Here is a 13,842-nt window from a genome sequence, read left to right on the forward strand (position 1 = left end):
ATATATATATATATATGAGATTGTACCAAATGACAGATCAAATTTATCTGTTCTCGGAATGAAATCGATTAAACCAAAATCAAAATCTACTCTAGTTGAATCCAAATCAAAACCATGTAGATTTGGACCGTTCATGCCATGTCAAAATTTCATCTAAATAACAGTGAAGTGGGTCACTTAGATTTACCGCGTTAGCTTTGACTGATTCACCCAGATTTAACTTTTTATGTTTTTCTTTTAAATTTATCTCATAACATTAATCAAGAAACTGCTTTGAAATTTGATCAATGTGATTACCCATTCTCTTTATTCTTTACCTTCTTTCTTTGACTTCCCTGCTTTTCTTTATTTTTACTCTGTTTTATTTGTTGATTTACATTATAGATATCCTTGCAGAGTTTCTAGTACAAGTATTTATTACTGGAGTTTCTGGTTCAATATCAAATTAGTACTTTTATTTATTTTTTATTTTATTTTATATATTTGGGTATCTATAAATAAACACTCTATGTATACATTCAGATAGATTAAAATGCATTATTGATTGAATAAAATAAACCCTAGTTCTCTTTAAGATCAAATGGGTCACCATTGTTCCGGTGATTTTGTGGGTTGCTCTATGTGTATAAAAAAAATGTATTTGATATTTTTATATTTTAAAAACTTTAATGAATGGACAAACAATCATTGAATTTGAAAATCTCAATGGTATATCAAATACGATTGTGGTGTTTTCTAAAACTATTTTTGTTTAAAAATATATTAAAATAATTTTTAAAATTTTTTAACATCTACAATATTAAAATTATAAAAAAAACATTAAAAACACAATAATTCTTTTTTTCAGAACAAATATATTTAAAAAAATATTCAAAAACATAAATTATCAAACTCTCAAACAAATTCATAACAAGCCAAGCCACCATGGACCATGTTAACTAGCAATCTACAACTCATGTTTACAACATTGATTCTCGACAGAAAATGAAGCTTTTTACATCATCCTTTCTTGGTGTTACTTTGCACTCTTAGAAGTCGCTTCAGTGTCATACATCTTTTCAAAAAAATTCACACAAGCATCAATCTATACCCAAAAAAACTAAGTCCTTTTACACCATGTCCTAAACCATGATGCCCGATCAGTGAGATTTCTTCCCTTAATCATAGCAGTTTCTTGTTTCTGATCTCAACCTTGTGCGTTCCATCTGCTGCATCAGGGTCAACGCTAGCCATAACTAGTCTCTCGTTTTTGGTTCTAGGCCTCATTGGTTCTGATAGCTGCTCTAGCGATTTCTTTCTACATTACACTGCTTGGCCTCGAGCTTCAAGCTGCAGCATCCAGTCCTTTCTGCTTCTTGAGCTGCTCCTTGGCCTCCATCAAGGCCCTGCCCACTTCTTCATCCTCCGGGGCTTCATTTTGCAACATCTCATAATCCTTGATTGAAACTTCCCATTTTCCCAACTATTTCAGTGAAGCAAACATTAGACATTATCAAACCAAAGTTGACATCATCTAAATTGCTGCAAAAAATAAAAGCTATCTATCACATGTCAAAACATGCTGTACAAACTAATGAAGCAAGCATTAGACATTATCAAACCAAATTTGACATCATCTAAATTGCTCCAAAAAATAAAAGCTATCCATCACATGTCAAAACATGCTGTACAAACTAAATATAGTCACCTTTGCATAGCAATCAGCTCTTCTCAGTCTGGCCTTTGCGTAACCTGGGCGCACAGTAAGGGCAGCGTTGCAATCCTCCACTGCTTTTTCATACTGGCCAAGCTTGGACCGGCAGGCAGCTCGATTGCATAACAACACTGAGTTGTAGGGATCATGCTCAAGTCCCTCACTATATGCATTACATGCCTCATAAAATTTTCCTGCCTTAAAAAGCTGGTTGCCATGTGATCGAGCTGCAGCTACAGCTTTAGCCTTTTTCAACACCGTATATGCTTCCTTGTTGTTAGAGTCAAGCCTTGTTGCTCGTTGTGCCGTGGCCAGAGCATCATCAAATCTGTTAATCCAGAGGTTAAAAGCTTTATTAACTCGATAAACAATAAGGACAATTAACCGATTCATTCCTTCAATTATATTGGGACTAAACTAGGTTAGCGCATAAAAGCTGGCATTAATTATTTCAATTAGACAGGCTCAGTTATAGTCAAATATATGTTTTGGCTAGAACGTGAACCCCATTAATAGTAGTCAACAATTGAAACCTGTCAAGTTCACGTGAGAAGTGTTCAACATATCATTAATTAACAATCTATAAGAAGATTTTTGAATAAAGCTGTGTTATTTCGCAAATACTTTTTACATCAGTTTTATTTTGCTAATTTTTAATTTTCTATACTAATAAGCGAAAATACCATTGAAAAGCATGTCTTTTGTTTAAAAAAAAAAAAACCTGCTTTTACCATAAAAGCTTAGGTGCAAAATCAAAGCATTTAACCCAAACAATCATTAGGGAATAGTTGAGCAAGTTGGTGACTGGTGGGTAAGTGGTCAGATTTTTCCTTGACTTTGTATGTGTTTTGGTTCCACTTTTTACCAGCAAAAATATGCCTTTTGAGCTGTTCCTCAACACCAGATTACAGCCATTCCTTTCTTTTTATTATTTAAGAGCCTATGCAATCATTTACTACGCTCTCATGCAAATTGACACCTCTAATGCAATTCTAATAATGTGTGACTATGTAACACAGATCACTAACCTGCCAATAGCCATGTCAACCTGAGCTCGTACCATTAACAAATTTGCGTTGCCAATTGGACCAAAAAATTGTGTACAGGCATCCACGTCAAAATTTGGACCCTTTTGCAATGCTTCGTCGGCCTCTTGGTGCCTATGAAGCTTTATCAAGGCCTCAGCTTGCAATGCATATATCTATATTAGACACACAACTAGTTTAGAAAGCATGGCAGTATTTAATATTTGAACGTGTTCAATGAAAACTAGGTGGATTACTTGCAGTGCTGAATCTGAACCAGCAGATATGGTAGCCGCAGTCTCCTTGATCAAGGTGTTCCAATCTCGATGTCTACGAGCCACATACCACATGTTGAGATGGGCTTGAAGAGCTTGAGCGTTTGAAATGTCAGCATGATCAGCTTCTGGCCCTGCACGTTTGTAGTGATATATAGCCTTTTCTGCCTCGCCTAATCTATGAACACATAAAAATTTCACCAATGGAAAGAAAAAACACCGTATAAAATTAGCATGGCACTAAATTGAATTAGAGTTCCCTGGCAATTAATGGTATTTTTTTTTTTACCTGAGATGCAAGTTTGCTAAACGATGATGAGCTCTATGATAATGGGGTTCAATTCGAATGGCTTCTCTGCACTCGAAAACTGCCTCGAGAATTTTACCTAGAGCTGTTAATGCTGCGCTTCTGTTGCTCCGATAAGAAGCCTTGTTAGGATCAATCGAGATTGCTGCATCATACAAAGCCAATGCCTCTGCAAAATTCCCATTCTTGTAATCCTCATTCCCCATAATTTTAAGCTGCTCAGGGTCCATTCTAGTAGAGAGAGCCCTGCATAAAGAACCGGCAGCAGGCTGCGCACCTACGTTTGGTTTCTCTTCATTCTGTTTCTTCACTACATTTCCCATTACACTATTTGGGTATTTCCCATTAGGAGTTGCAACGTCTTCTCTTGCGGTCTTAGGAAGGTAATCAAGAACATCACGAGAAGTCGTATTTCCTCCCCCCCCTCCCTGCCTCAAGTTGCCTAAATTGCCAAGGAGCATCACATTGCTGGATGAAGCACGAACAAGCGTGCTGCTTCCTTTAGATTTCTGATGATCAGAGATATAGCTTTCGAGCTCACCCGAAAGACCAACTGCCTCCTTAGGAACCCTCCTACCATGTTTAACATGAGCATTTTGATTACCATAACCTTGATTTTGATTAGCATGACCTTGATCAGATGATATTTTGGTTGCGTCCTCTTGAAGTTTTCTACCGTAGTTTTGGTTCTTTGAAGGAGGGATCTTGGGATGCATGGGAGCTTTTGTGATAGATTTTCGCTGCTCTTCTGCTATGCCAGACGGATTGCCTAGAAATGCAGCCTCATCTGAGCCACTCCTTCGCCTCTTTGGCGTGCTAGGTGTTTTGGTGAAATTGGCTGCATTCATTGTACTAATTGAACCCGTGGATGTTGATCTTCTTGGCCAAAAAACTCTTCGACCAAAAACCGCTGAAAATAGGCCGCAACCTGCAGATTTCTTTTCGGGCGACAAGTCTCCCATATTCTTTTATGACCTTTGAGCCTCTCTCCTCAAGTCTTACAGGCAATGCAGCTTCTATGGTAGAGAAGGTTGGCACATTTTTAAACCAACAAAGACACAGAACATTGCTAGCTATTTAGCTATGAAGACAATATTGAAACATTATGATTGAGAGACATTGAAAACAAATTATCCATATATAAATACATATATATCATGGGCTTTGCCAGTCAGGAAGATTGAACCCTGCCTAAATCCAGGAAAAAAGAAAGAGAGAATGAATGGACGTGGGGTTTGAAAATAGCTAGCTCCAGGAGATGGATTGCAAGGGCCCCTGAAGCGGCTGCAAGGACATAGAATCTCTTTGATTTCGCTCTCTTTCTGTTACAGACAAGACATGAAATGGCGTGATGAATGTGGGGGGAAAATTTGTAAATTTCTTTACCAAAAGGAGCACACTAATTTACAGTTGGTATAGTTTTATTAAACTTTAAAGGGGGAAGATGGTCTTGATTCTTCAATTTTTTGTTCTCTTTTATTTCATGTTTCGTGTGTGGTGGAAAAGGGGGGAACCAAGAGACCCGGTCCTTTATGAAACGTAGATCTCTAAAATTTTAGCAAAGAAAAGAGGTGTGTTTCCTTGCCTTTGCTCTACATTTGGCATGAATATTCTTAAAATACTGTCTGTTTTTATTCTTAAAAGAATTTAAATTTTATTTTAAATTAATTTGTATTTTCAATTGTTTTAATATCTAATATCAAAAATATATTTTTTAATATATTTTCAAGTAAAAAAATACTTAAAAATCAATTTTTATTACACTCTCAAGCATCCCAAAAAAAACAATTTTTATTACACTCTCAAGCATCCCAAAACCAAAGACATGTAAATCAAAAAAACAAACGAATAATTTGTACCAAGACAAGTTCTCAAGCATCCCAAATACATTGTATGTGATTGATATGGATTTGAGAAACGTTGGATTGGACTAATTTGCTCGAAAATAAATGCAAATTCCTATAATCAGAGCAACACTTTACCGTGATTTGTTTGCCCCAGCCCACATAAAGGCACGGACGTAAAAAATCACATCACTACTGTACATCACGGACGTAAATCAAGGTCCCTTGCCAACCATCCAGTAATATTACATAATCACAAAAAAAAGAAAAAAAACCCAATAAAGAATTGGGATTATGGGGAAGAGAAGGCATAGTTTCCAAGAGCCTCCTCTTTTTCTTTACAGCCAATGGAGGCGTGCTGCTGATAAAGAGCAATAGAGGTGGGCACGTTGGCATATTTGAGGCTTTGAGCATTGCACGTATCATAGAAGCTAGTCAGCTACATTTTGTAAACCACCTCCTAGTTATGTATGTGCTAATTAATTAATTAATACTCTATTCTAAAGGGAAAAGAAATCCACCGACATAGAATATTAAGATTAGGGTCTATATGCAAGTGAGGTTCTGGTTTAGTGGTGGGAGGGATACCACTACGATAGACCAAAAAAATTCTATAAGGGTAGATAGGATCAAGTCAGTGAAGGCAACCAACTAACCTGAAGGGTCAATGTCAAGGGTTCAAGCGCCTGCAACAACTAGAATAAATCTTGTTTGTCCCCTTCCTTCGTACCTGGATTCGAACCTTATCATGTACACCTGTTATCCCGCGGTATCTTACTTGCTCATTGGGCTTGCAGGATATTCAGTGGGCTGTGGGGATTTGTTAAATATTTATATATAAAAAAAATAATAGGAAGGTCGTTTCCTAACAGCATAGCAATGTCTTTGTGGGACACCTGACGCGCACACAGAGAGTAAATTACATGAATATATAATATTTTATTTTTTATTTGCAGATTGGTTTGATGTGTTAAATATTATTTTAATATATTTTTAAATAAAAAATCATCATTACTATAATTTTAAATATATCCTGAAAGTTGCCCTACTTTTTAGTTGGGAAATTGAGTTGATATAAATCTATTTCATTGTTTTTGTTTTATTTTTGTGAGTTATTTATATTAGATTGTTTTAATTGATGTACTGGAATTAATAATTAGATTTATGTTTTTTGTTTTATGAGACAATTTTGATGAATTAATAAATTAACATACTATTCATACTTTAAATTTTCTCTTTCCCTGCTTTTAATTTTCTTTACCTTTTTTTTTTCAGCATCAATTTAGTATTATAACATATGCTTTTAATTGTTTCAATAATTAATCAATCTCTTAGGAATTTTGTAAATTCTCAAAATTCAACACAGTTTCCAAACTTAGAAATTTTGCAGAATCATCATGAACAATTGATTTTGAAAAAAAAAATCATTCATCTTCTAACATAGATTCAACAACCCTGCTTATTTAGGAACATAGTCCAACTAGTATTTTAAAAAAATTTAAAATTAATATTTTTTATTGTTTAGACGTACTAATATAAAAATAATTTTTAAAAAGTAAACAAATTAATATTTTAATATATTTTTAAATAAAAAATATTTTAAATTACAATTTCTATCACAATTCCGAAGCCAAGTAACCAACGTCCACCAGCCGCAACAAACACAGACTAGTCTACCGCCACCACAACTGTTAAAGATCAACTATCAATAGTAGAGGACGTTATCCTTGCACAGCCACCAAAAAGCTGATCGGGCTACTCCAGTAGGGTCTCCACGACAATTCTCTAGCCAGCACCTCCAACACTTCAGGTCTTCTCCACTACGACAACGACTGCAACACACAAACAGCCTTTCTCCCCTTATTTTGGCAACGAACACCAGTCCCTCCACCTGGTGCAACCAACACAACATATTGACAATGATCAAGATTGGTGCCATCATGGCAGCCAGTTCATACCAATAGCAGCAGATCAAGACCAGGGTCCCAGTCTCTCAAGGCAGAGTAATTGACTTATCCAGCGTCATTACCATATCAGCATATACTGTCACGCTGGCCAGAACTGCCATGACAGCACCACATCGGCTAGCATTGACATGTCAGTGCCACACAAGTAGTCTTCGTGGTTTCATTAGTCTTTGCCACGTCAGCAGTAGTAACTTCCAGCATATTCCATTACAATCTGGTTTGTACGCCTCTACAGAAATAAAATAAAAATAAAAATAAAAAATAACCATTGAATATCATTATTAGTAATATATTTTGGTTTGTTTGCCAAGAATTAACATTAATATTTTTTTTTTTGACTGCACATAAAAATATAGCACGTCCTTAATTTTTTTGTTTATTTATTTATTAATATTGAATATATGATTTTCTTAACTAATTATAGAGCTTGGCTAAATTTGTCGGAAAATTTAAACATTGTGTTTGGACCAGTTATTTGTATTTAGAGGACTAACATTAGTTATTTACAATTTTTCTTGGTTTAATATGATTTTGTTTAGTATCTAAAATAAACAAATAATTAAATATTAACTTTAATTTTATATTATGTTTTACTTACAATTGTTGTTTGCGATCTTAGTCACATTTTAAATTAATAATGTATGTATTTATAAAATAGTAGCCTAGTACACAATCTAGAACTCACAATTACTATAAATTCAAGTTGTAGTAATGTTTTTATGGATATACAAGAGCTATTATAGTTTATGCGAGTTAATATGAATAGCATGTCCACACAAATAATTATAAAAACTTTACAAATAAAACAATTTAGTGATGGCATGCATTCTAATGATAACCAAAGGCACCATCAAAGGCCAATTCCCTATAGAAACTACCAACATAATAGATAATTATCATGACTATGATGATCTTGATAATTGACTCGTGAAACATATTAAACTAGAAATCCTAACTTTTAAGGGTTAATTTAATTTATGGATCTTTGATGGGTAGATCTGTGACATAAATCATTTCTTTAACTAGTATAATTAATCTAAGATTAGAAGGGTGAAATTTACAAAAATAAAACTTAGTGGTACTACTTTGCTCTATTAGAAAAATGTATTAGAGTTTTTGACAAAAAGAAGTCAACATCTTATTACTTATTGAGTTAAGATAAAAACTATGTTAGAAAAAAGATAATTATCTCATTCTTATATAAAAAAAATGACCAGTGAGACAAAAAAGTAAATATGTTCATTAATATATGATATAATTTGATAAGTATAGAATAAGATATACACTTAAAAAGAATGAAACAATGACTCGAAATAAATTTTAGAAAACATGAATAATGATCTTAGAAGAGAAGTTATACTTGAAAGTACATCCCCCTTTAACAAAGCTTATATTTTATCAAAACTATAAATTAATTATTAAAATTCAGTGAATATTTTAAAATTATACTATTTATTTATTTATTTTCATTTTATAAGATAATTTTGTTGACTTGATAAAATACATACCAGTCCTCTTCAAAATTCTCTTCTTCCTATTTTTTTTTCTCTGCTTTTAATTCTTGGTTTCCTTCTTTCCTTCTCTGCTTTTAATTTTCCTCATGTTTTTTGTTCGGCATCACGTGTCCTTTCAATGGAAGTAGAAATTCAGTCTAAAAAAGCACATACAGCAAAGTCTTACCCTTATTTCTCGATTGAATGGACCACACCATTCTCCAGTACAAACCGGCACAAGAACGTTGTCTTAGACGTTGAAATTCATAGTTTGAATATAGTTAAATATACTTCCTCAAGGAATGCTGGATAGTTGAAGAGAATAATCAAAGATTTACATTCTGCCTGAGACTATCAAATGCTACCTCATTTTTCACTGTTTCGAATAGCAAAAAATCATTACCTTCTTTCAAAAGTCATGGATTTGGAAATGTTCATCCCTGACGCTACAACTATATTTTGAGAAATTAGAAGAAAAGAATGGGAATGTGAGTTAGACGCCTTGAAAAATACAAAATTCCCAGAAGAACAAGAGCACATCAAAATTTTCAAAACAATCAAGCCGAGGTTCTCTTCAATTCCTTTTGTATTGCTTCTGATAGCTCCTCTGCATTATACTCGACGCCAAAGCATCTTACCACCTCCATGTTGGGATTGATGAAATACCTGCATGTTTTAAAATTCATAAAATCCACTTCGTGATCAAGCCAAAGAGGAAGAAAGAACTAAAAAATGAGAAGAAAGCAGTAGTTGAGCTTGGGGCTTACATGTCATGAGAAGACTCAACAAGATAATCTTCTCCTTCCTCTTCAATTTTCCTAAAATAAACACGGTACTCTTGTGCCATCTGCCTTATAGCACCCACAGATCCTGTTAATCCTACTATTCTTGGTTCAAACTCTGCAGTCATTCAAAGTTCATTAATACATGTTAACCACAGCCAGTGATCACAACATAACTAATGGATTGTATGAAACATGTGCAGTAGCAAGTATAAGACTGGCCTTTAAGGTAAGCACGAAGATGCGAGGGATTGTCACGCTGAGGATCAAGTGTGACAAACACTGGCAAAACCTTGAGATTCGCTTTAAACTCTAGATCCATATAAGATACAGATGTAAGATATACAATCCCCCCACCCAAAATAAACAAAAAGGAAAGAGGGAAAAAAAAATGCTGATTAATGCATCAGACCTAATGTGTTTATGGCCTTGGCCATCACTTTCAGTTGCTCAGGCCCGACATCAGGGGAGGATGTATAGCCAAAGTACAGCAAGACCCAATTTCCTAGAAAGTCTTTCCCAGTAACTACTTTATCCTCTGTGTTAATTAGGGTGAACGGACCACCAATAGTTGGACCCTTGACATTGCCACGATCACTGCCTTGACCTGACCAATATACAGAAAAAATACAATTAAAAATGTGGGAGAACAAGGTTAAAAAAAGTCCTAAACAAGCTGCTTTGCACCTGGTGTTACCACCACATGACCACTTTTGGTTATGTTCACCATTTCTTTTCAGAAAGAAGACTATCAAGCACCAATTGATCTTCCAGAAGCAGAAGCTCAGTGTTTAGTAAACATGATTGTTACCCCAACAATAGCCTTTATTTTGATGACTACCATACAGTAGCTAACAACATGGTGAACAAATCTCTAGTCATAGAGATGACAGAGCACAGGTTCAGTATTCCATCCTAAATACATTCCATTCCAAGATGAAGCCAACCAGACAATAGGTGTACCAGTGTAAGGTTAAATAGTGCAACATTTTGAGCCACACAACTCAGAGAGCCTGGACAGTGATGATTACTCAGAAAGTTTGAAGGAGAATGTCAGTGACACTCTTTCGAGTATAAAATATTTATTTGGGCCACCACTAGTTATATTTTTTTTGCTTATGGATGATCTCAGTGGGTCTTGCAACCCATTTATGTTTGTTGTGATCAAGTTTGGGTTCCTCATTTTGACGCCAAAAAACATGACAAGGAACCATTTGTTTTGCATATCAGCAGCCTAACATGTATCCCATAATTCTTTTGTCAGATTATTTCTTTGAAGAATGTGAGGTGAAATGCAATTTGGTGAAGTGTTTTACTTGTTTTATGTTCAAGTTTCTTAAGAACTCGGTGAAAGCAATGGAACCCAGAACAATATGAATTCAAAAGTGATCAATTGGTTTAAGCAATCAATAAATATAATGCCAAAGCACAATATTTGAACCTCAAAAAAAGAAAAAAGAAAAAGGATGCGGCCACCAAGAGGATTGATTTGACTTTTCTTTGTTAATCCTGATGGTGTAGTGCAGTAACTCTTCTTTCTTAAGATTCAATAGAACCAGACCCAATTGAAAGCACTGTGTTCCCCTAAAAGGTTGCACCTATTTTAACGGCATCTTGATAACAAAGAGCACAAGTGAGTTTATAGGTTGATAGGCAGTTCCAGTCCAGCAAAATGTGCTCAGGGTAAATTTCAATAACAAATAAAGTTCAGCAAATATTGCATGAATGAAATATTATTATTAAAAAAAAAAAAAGCCCTTCAAACCACTGTAATAAGATACTGCTGAACAAGGAAATGTTAAGTAATTATTATCCAGGATTGGCTCATATTAATCATAAATGATCACAGAATTTTCCTCTTTGAGATGCATGACGAAAAACCAAAACATTAAATATCTCCATCTAAGAAACCAAGAAGAAATCAGCCCATGTTTGAAACCAACAAGCACAAAATGTTGAAGTGACAAATATTTTCTTGCAAATAAAATTCCAGATTCATTACAGACAGTCGGTTGATAATACTAAAACATAGAATGTACCTTTTGGAACTGCTCGCCTCTCATCATTATAATGCACAAAAGCTGCCAATCCAGCAAATCCGAGTATAGCAGCTGGCTGCAAGATTACACATTTTAAAAACATTTATAGTTTTGACTACAGAATCCACCTCCTTTTAATAATAAAAAAAAAACAAACAAACAATCAAAATCTACCATATTCTAAAAATGGCACATCAAATGGAGAACCAACACATATCAATTAGCGATAATGAAGGGGCTAGGCAGCATACAATGGCATAGGAGCGAGGAACCCGTGATTCGACTTGTACTTGTTCTACAAGACGACCATCCAGCTTCCCGTTATTCTGTCTTGTTGATTTTGAAAGATTACTCGATTGAACCCTCTTAGATGGACCAAGCCTACACCAATGATTCACATATAATCAAAAGGCCCCAAAAATAAACAGAGAAAACTAATAACATCACAAAATTCAGAGAAAAAAATAACTAACAATTGTCTTTGAAATCATCCTTTAAATGTAAAGAAAAGACTTTTACTAAATAATGCTAAACTAGACACCATCATAAGAAAAACCCAACAATCCTTAAAGAATGAAAAGTAAACAGAACTACACAGAGTTCAATTCCAGAAGTATATAAATAAAAACTAAAATGCATTCCTGTAATCTAAGCCCTAAACCCTTCCAAGAAAACCCATTTGCTTATACATGAAAAGAAAGAAAAAAAAAAAGAGTTTCTACTACGCCAGGAACTGGTAATTGCTGCATACCAAAGCTTCTTGATTATCCAGAGAAAAATAACAAAAACAGGAGGAGAAAAAAATAGGTTTAAGGAGTTTAAGAGAGAGGGACCTTTGAAGTAGATTGAGAGCCTGTCTTGGGCGGTATATGGAGGAAAAGGAAAGAAAGCGAGAAATGGGCATAATTATTTATTTATTTTATTACAGGAATTGGTTTCTGGTTTCTTTTCTTGTTGAGCTTAAAATTGAAAAAGGGCATGTGGATTTCCTACCAAGAAAAACTCGAGCTTGATTGTTTTTTTTTTTAAAAAAAAGAAAGAAAAGAAGAAGCCTTGTTGACCTCACCTCCTCTGAGCTTTCTAATTCTGCGCCAATGAGGCTTAAGCCTTAAGCCAAGAAATCATCCATGTTGATTTGGTTTTGTAGTAATTCTGTTTCTAGATTCTAATATTGCTAATCAAAGCCAAACTTAAAGTTTTGGGTTAAGGCCCTTTATCTGCCTGGCCTTATTACCTTTTTTTCCCCTTCCTTGAGAATAACGAGATGTCGACGAGCAAGTAATACAAAGCAATTTTGGCGCTCTAACTTACTTGTCCAGGTTAATTAGTGATTTGATAGCTTTTGATTATTATTCTAAAAAAAATAAAAATAGAAATAAAATTTATACAAATAAAATAATAGTTTTTATATTTTATTTAGTTATAATAAATAAGATAAAATAAAATATAAAAAAATTTATTTTATTCTTAAAATGTAGTAATGTAAACTGAAAAGTAATTAGATATTATTTTGTTTATTTTAGTTTATTTTAAATGTTAAAATTAATAATATTATAATATTTATAATTATAAAACTAGGATTAATTAGATAAGTTTGAAATTGAACTGATTTATAATGATTTATAATATAAATTTATTTAATTTTAAAAAGTAATAGAGGAAGATTAATTCGACCTAACTCGGGTTAACCTGAGATAAAATAAGAATAAAAAATTTATGAACTTTTTTGAAATTTATTTTTGATTAAAATAGAGTTATTTTAATTATTAAAAAAAATAAAAAAAAATGCTTTTTAATTAACTCAATTTAACTTGTTAAATTTATGATTTGTGTTATCAGATGGTAATAATTTTATAAAAAAAATAAAAAAAATTATGAAATTTAATTTTTTATTAAATTAATATTAAAAAAATAAAATAAAATAATTAATTAGAAAGAAAATCATAAATAGACATCTCGAGTGAATTTGAATTCACTTGTCCGAGTTTAGCCTACTTTGACACTGTTATTGGTTTCCACTTCCTCCGTTCGCACAGATAAGTAAATGCCTAATCTTCATCTTGTGATTAGCACCGGCAAGATTTAGGCTTTTGGGGGCAGATAGCAGTGCAATTCTTTATAGTTCTGCATCTGTATAATCTTTTGTGATCTTCCGTTAATGCTAATTGCAACCTTTCATCCACAAATTCATCCCGACTGTTACACAGAATTTTTTTTTTTTTTTTTTTGATAATATCATAATGTTTTAGTAAAATCGAAGGAGCCCTTTTGCATCAGATGATTTAAATGAAATGGTGAATATCAAATTAATGATCTTGAACGCGTATATAGATAGCAATTGATGCGAAGGGCTGCAAGAAAAACAAGTTACCACTCACAGATCCATCGATAAGCTTGGAGCAAAGGAGCAGGTCCAA

The 13,842-nt window shown here is 33.7% G+C and overlaps 2 protein-coding genes across 2 annotated transcripts; both read right to left on the reverse strand.

Moving 5' to 3' along the window:
* Window positions 1-928: 928 nt before the first annotated feature.
* LOC105124452 (inactive TPR repeat-containing thioredoxin TTL3-like) lies at window positions 929-4,287 on the reverse strand. Its single transcript, XM_011024475.1, has 5 exons — window positions 3,283-4,287; window positions 2,976-3,171; window positions 2,722-2,894; window positions 1,688-2,021; window positions 929-1,462 (listed from the first exon to the last, which is right to left on the reverse strand). Exons 1-5 carry the CDS (start codon window positions 4,260-4,262, stop codon window positions 1,325-1,327), a joined length of 1,821 nt encoding a protein of 606 aa, XP_011022777.1. The 5' UTR covers window positions 4,263-4,287; the 3' UTR covers window positions 929-1,324.
* Window positions 4,288-8,917: 4,630 nt separating this feature from the next.
* On the reverse strand, window positions 8,918-12,394 carry LOC105124453 (protein SCO1 homolog 2, mitochondrial). The gene is made up of 7 exons (XM_011024476.1): window positions 12,259-12,394; window positions 11,677-11,806; window positions 11,426-11,501; window positions 9,799-9,993; window positions 9,609-9,698; window positions 9,372-9,504; window positions 8,918-9,270 (listed from the first exon to the last, which is right to left on the reverse strand). The coding sequence occupies exons 1-7, from the start codon at window positions 12,327-12,329 to the stop codon at window positions 9,162-9,164; spliced, it is 804 nt and encodes a 267-aa protein (XP_011022778.1). The 5' UTR covers window positions 12,330-12,394; the 3' UTR covers window positions 8,918-9,161.
* Window positions 12,395-13,842: the final 1,448 nt, after the last annotated feature.

This window comes from Populus euphratica, unplaced genomic scaffold (assembly GCF_000495115.2).
Source record: "Populus euphratica unplaced genomic scaffold, PopEup_1.0 scaffold35.1, whole genome shotgun sequence".
Classification (NCBI taxonomy): Eukaryota; Viridiplantae; Streptophyta; class Magnoliopsida; order Malpighiales; family Salicaceae; genus Populus; species Populus euphratica.

What these genes read in the sequence shown, in the direction of transcription:
- LOC105124452 (XM_011024475.1), bottom strand. Translation starts at nt 4,262, where the DNA reads ATGGGAGACTTGTCGCCCGAAAAGAAATCTGCAGGTTGCGGCCTATTT. An exon ending in GTTCAGATTCAGCACTGCAA is followed by an intron (nt 2,895 to 2,975) that starts GTAATCCACCTA and finishes TGTCTAATATAG; the next exon opens with ATATATGCATTGCAAGCTGA. An exon ending in GTTGACATGGCTATTGGCAG is followed by an intron (nt 2,022 to 2,721) that starts GTTAGTGATCTG and finishes CTGGATTAACAG; the next exon opens with ATTTGATGATGCTCTGGCCA.
- LOC105124453 (XM_011024476.1), bottom strand. Translation starts at nt 12,329, where the DNA reads ATGCCCATTTCTCGCTTTCTTTCCTTTTCCTCCATATACCGCCCAAGA. An exon ending in TTCCTCGCTCCTATGCCATT is followed by an intron (nt 11,502 to 11,676) that starts GTATGCTGCCTA and finishes GTAATCTTGCAG; the next exon opens with CCAGCTGCTATACTCGGATT. An exon ending in CAAGGCCATAAACACATTAG is followed by an intron (nt 9,699 to 9,798) that starts GTCTGATGCATT and finishes ATATGGATCTAG; the next exon opens with AGTTTAAAGCGAATCTCAAG.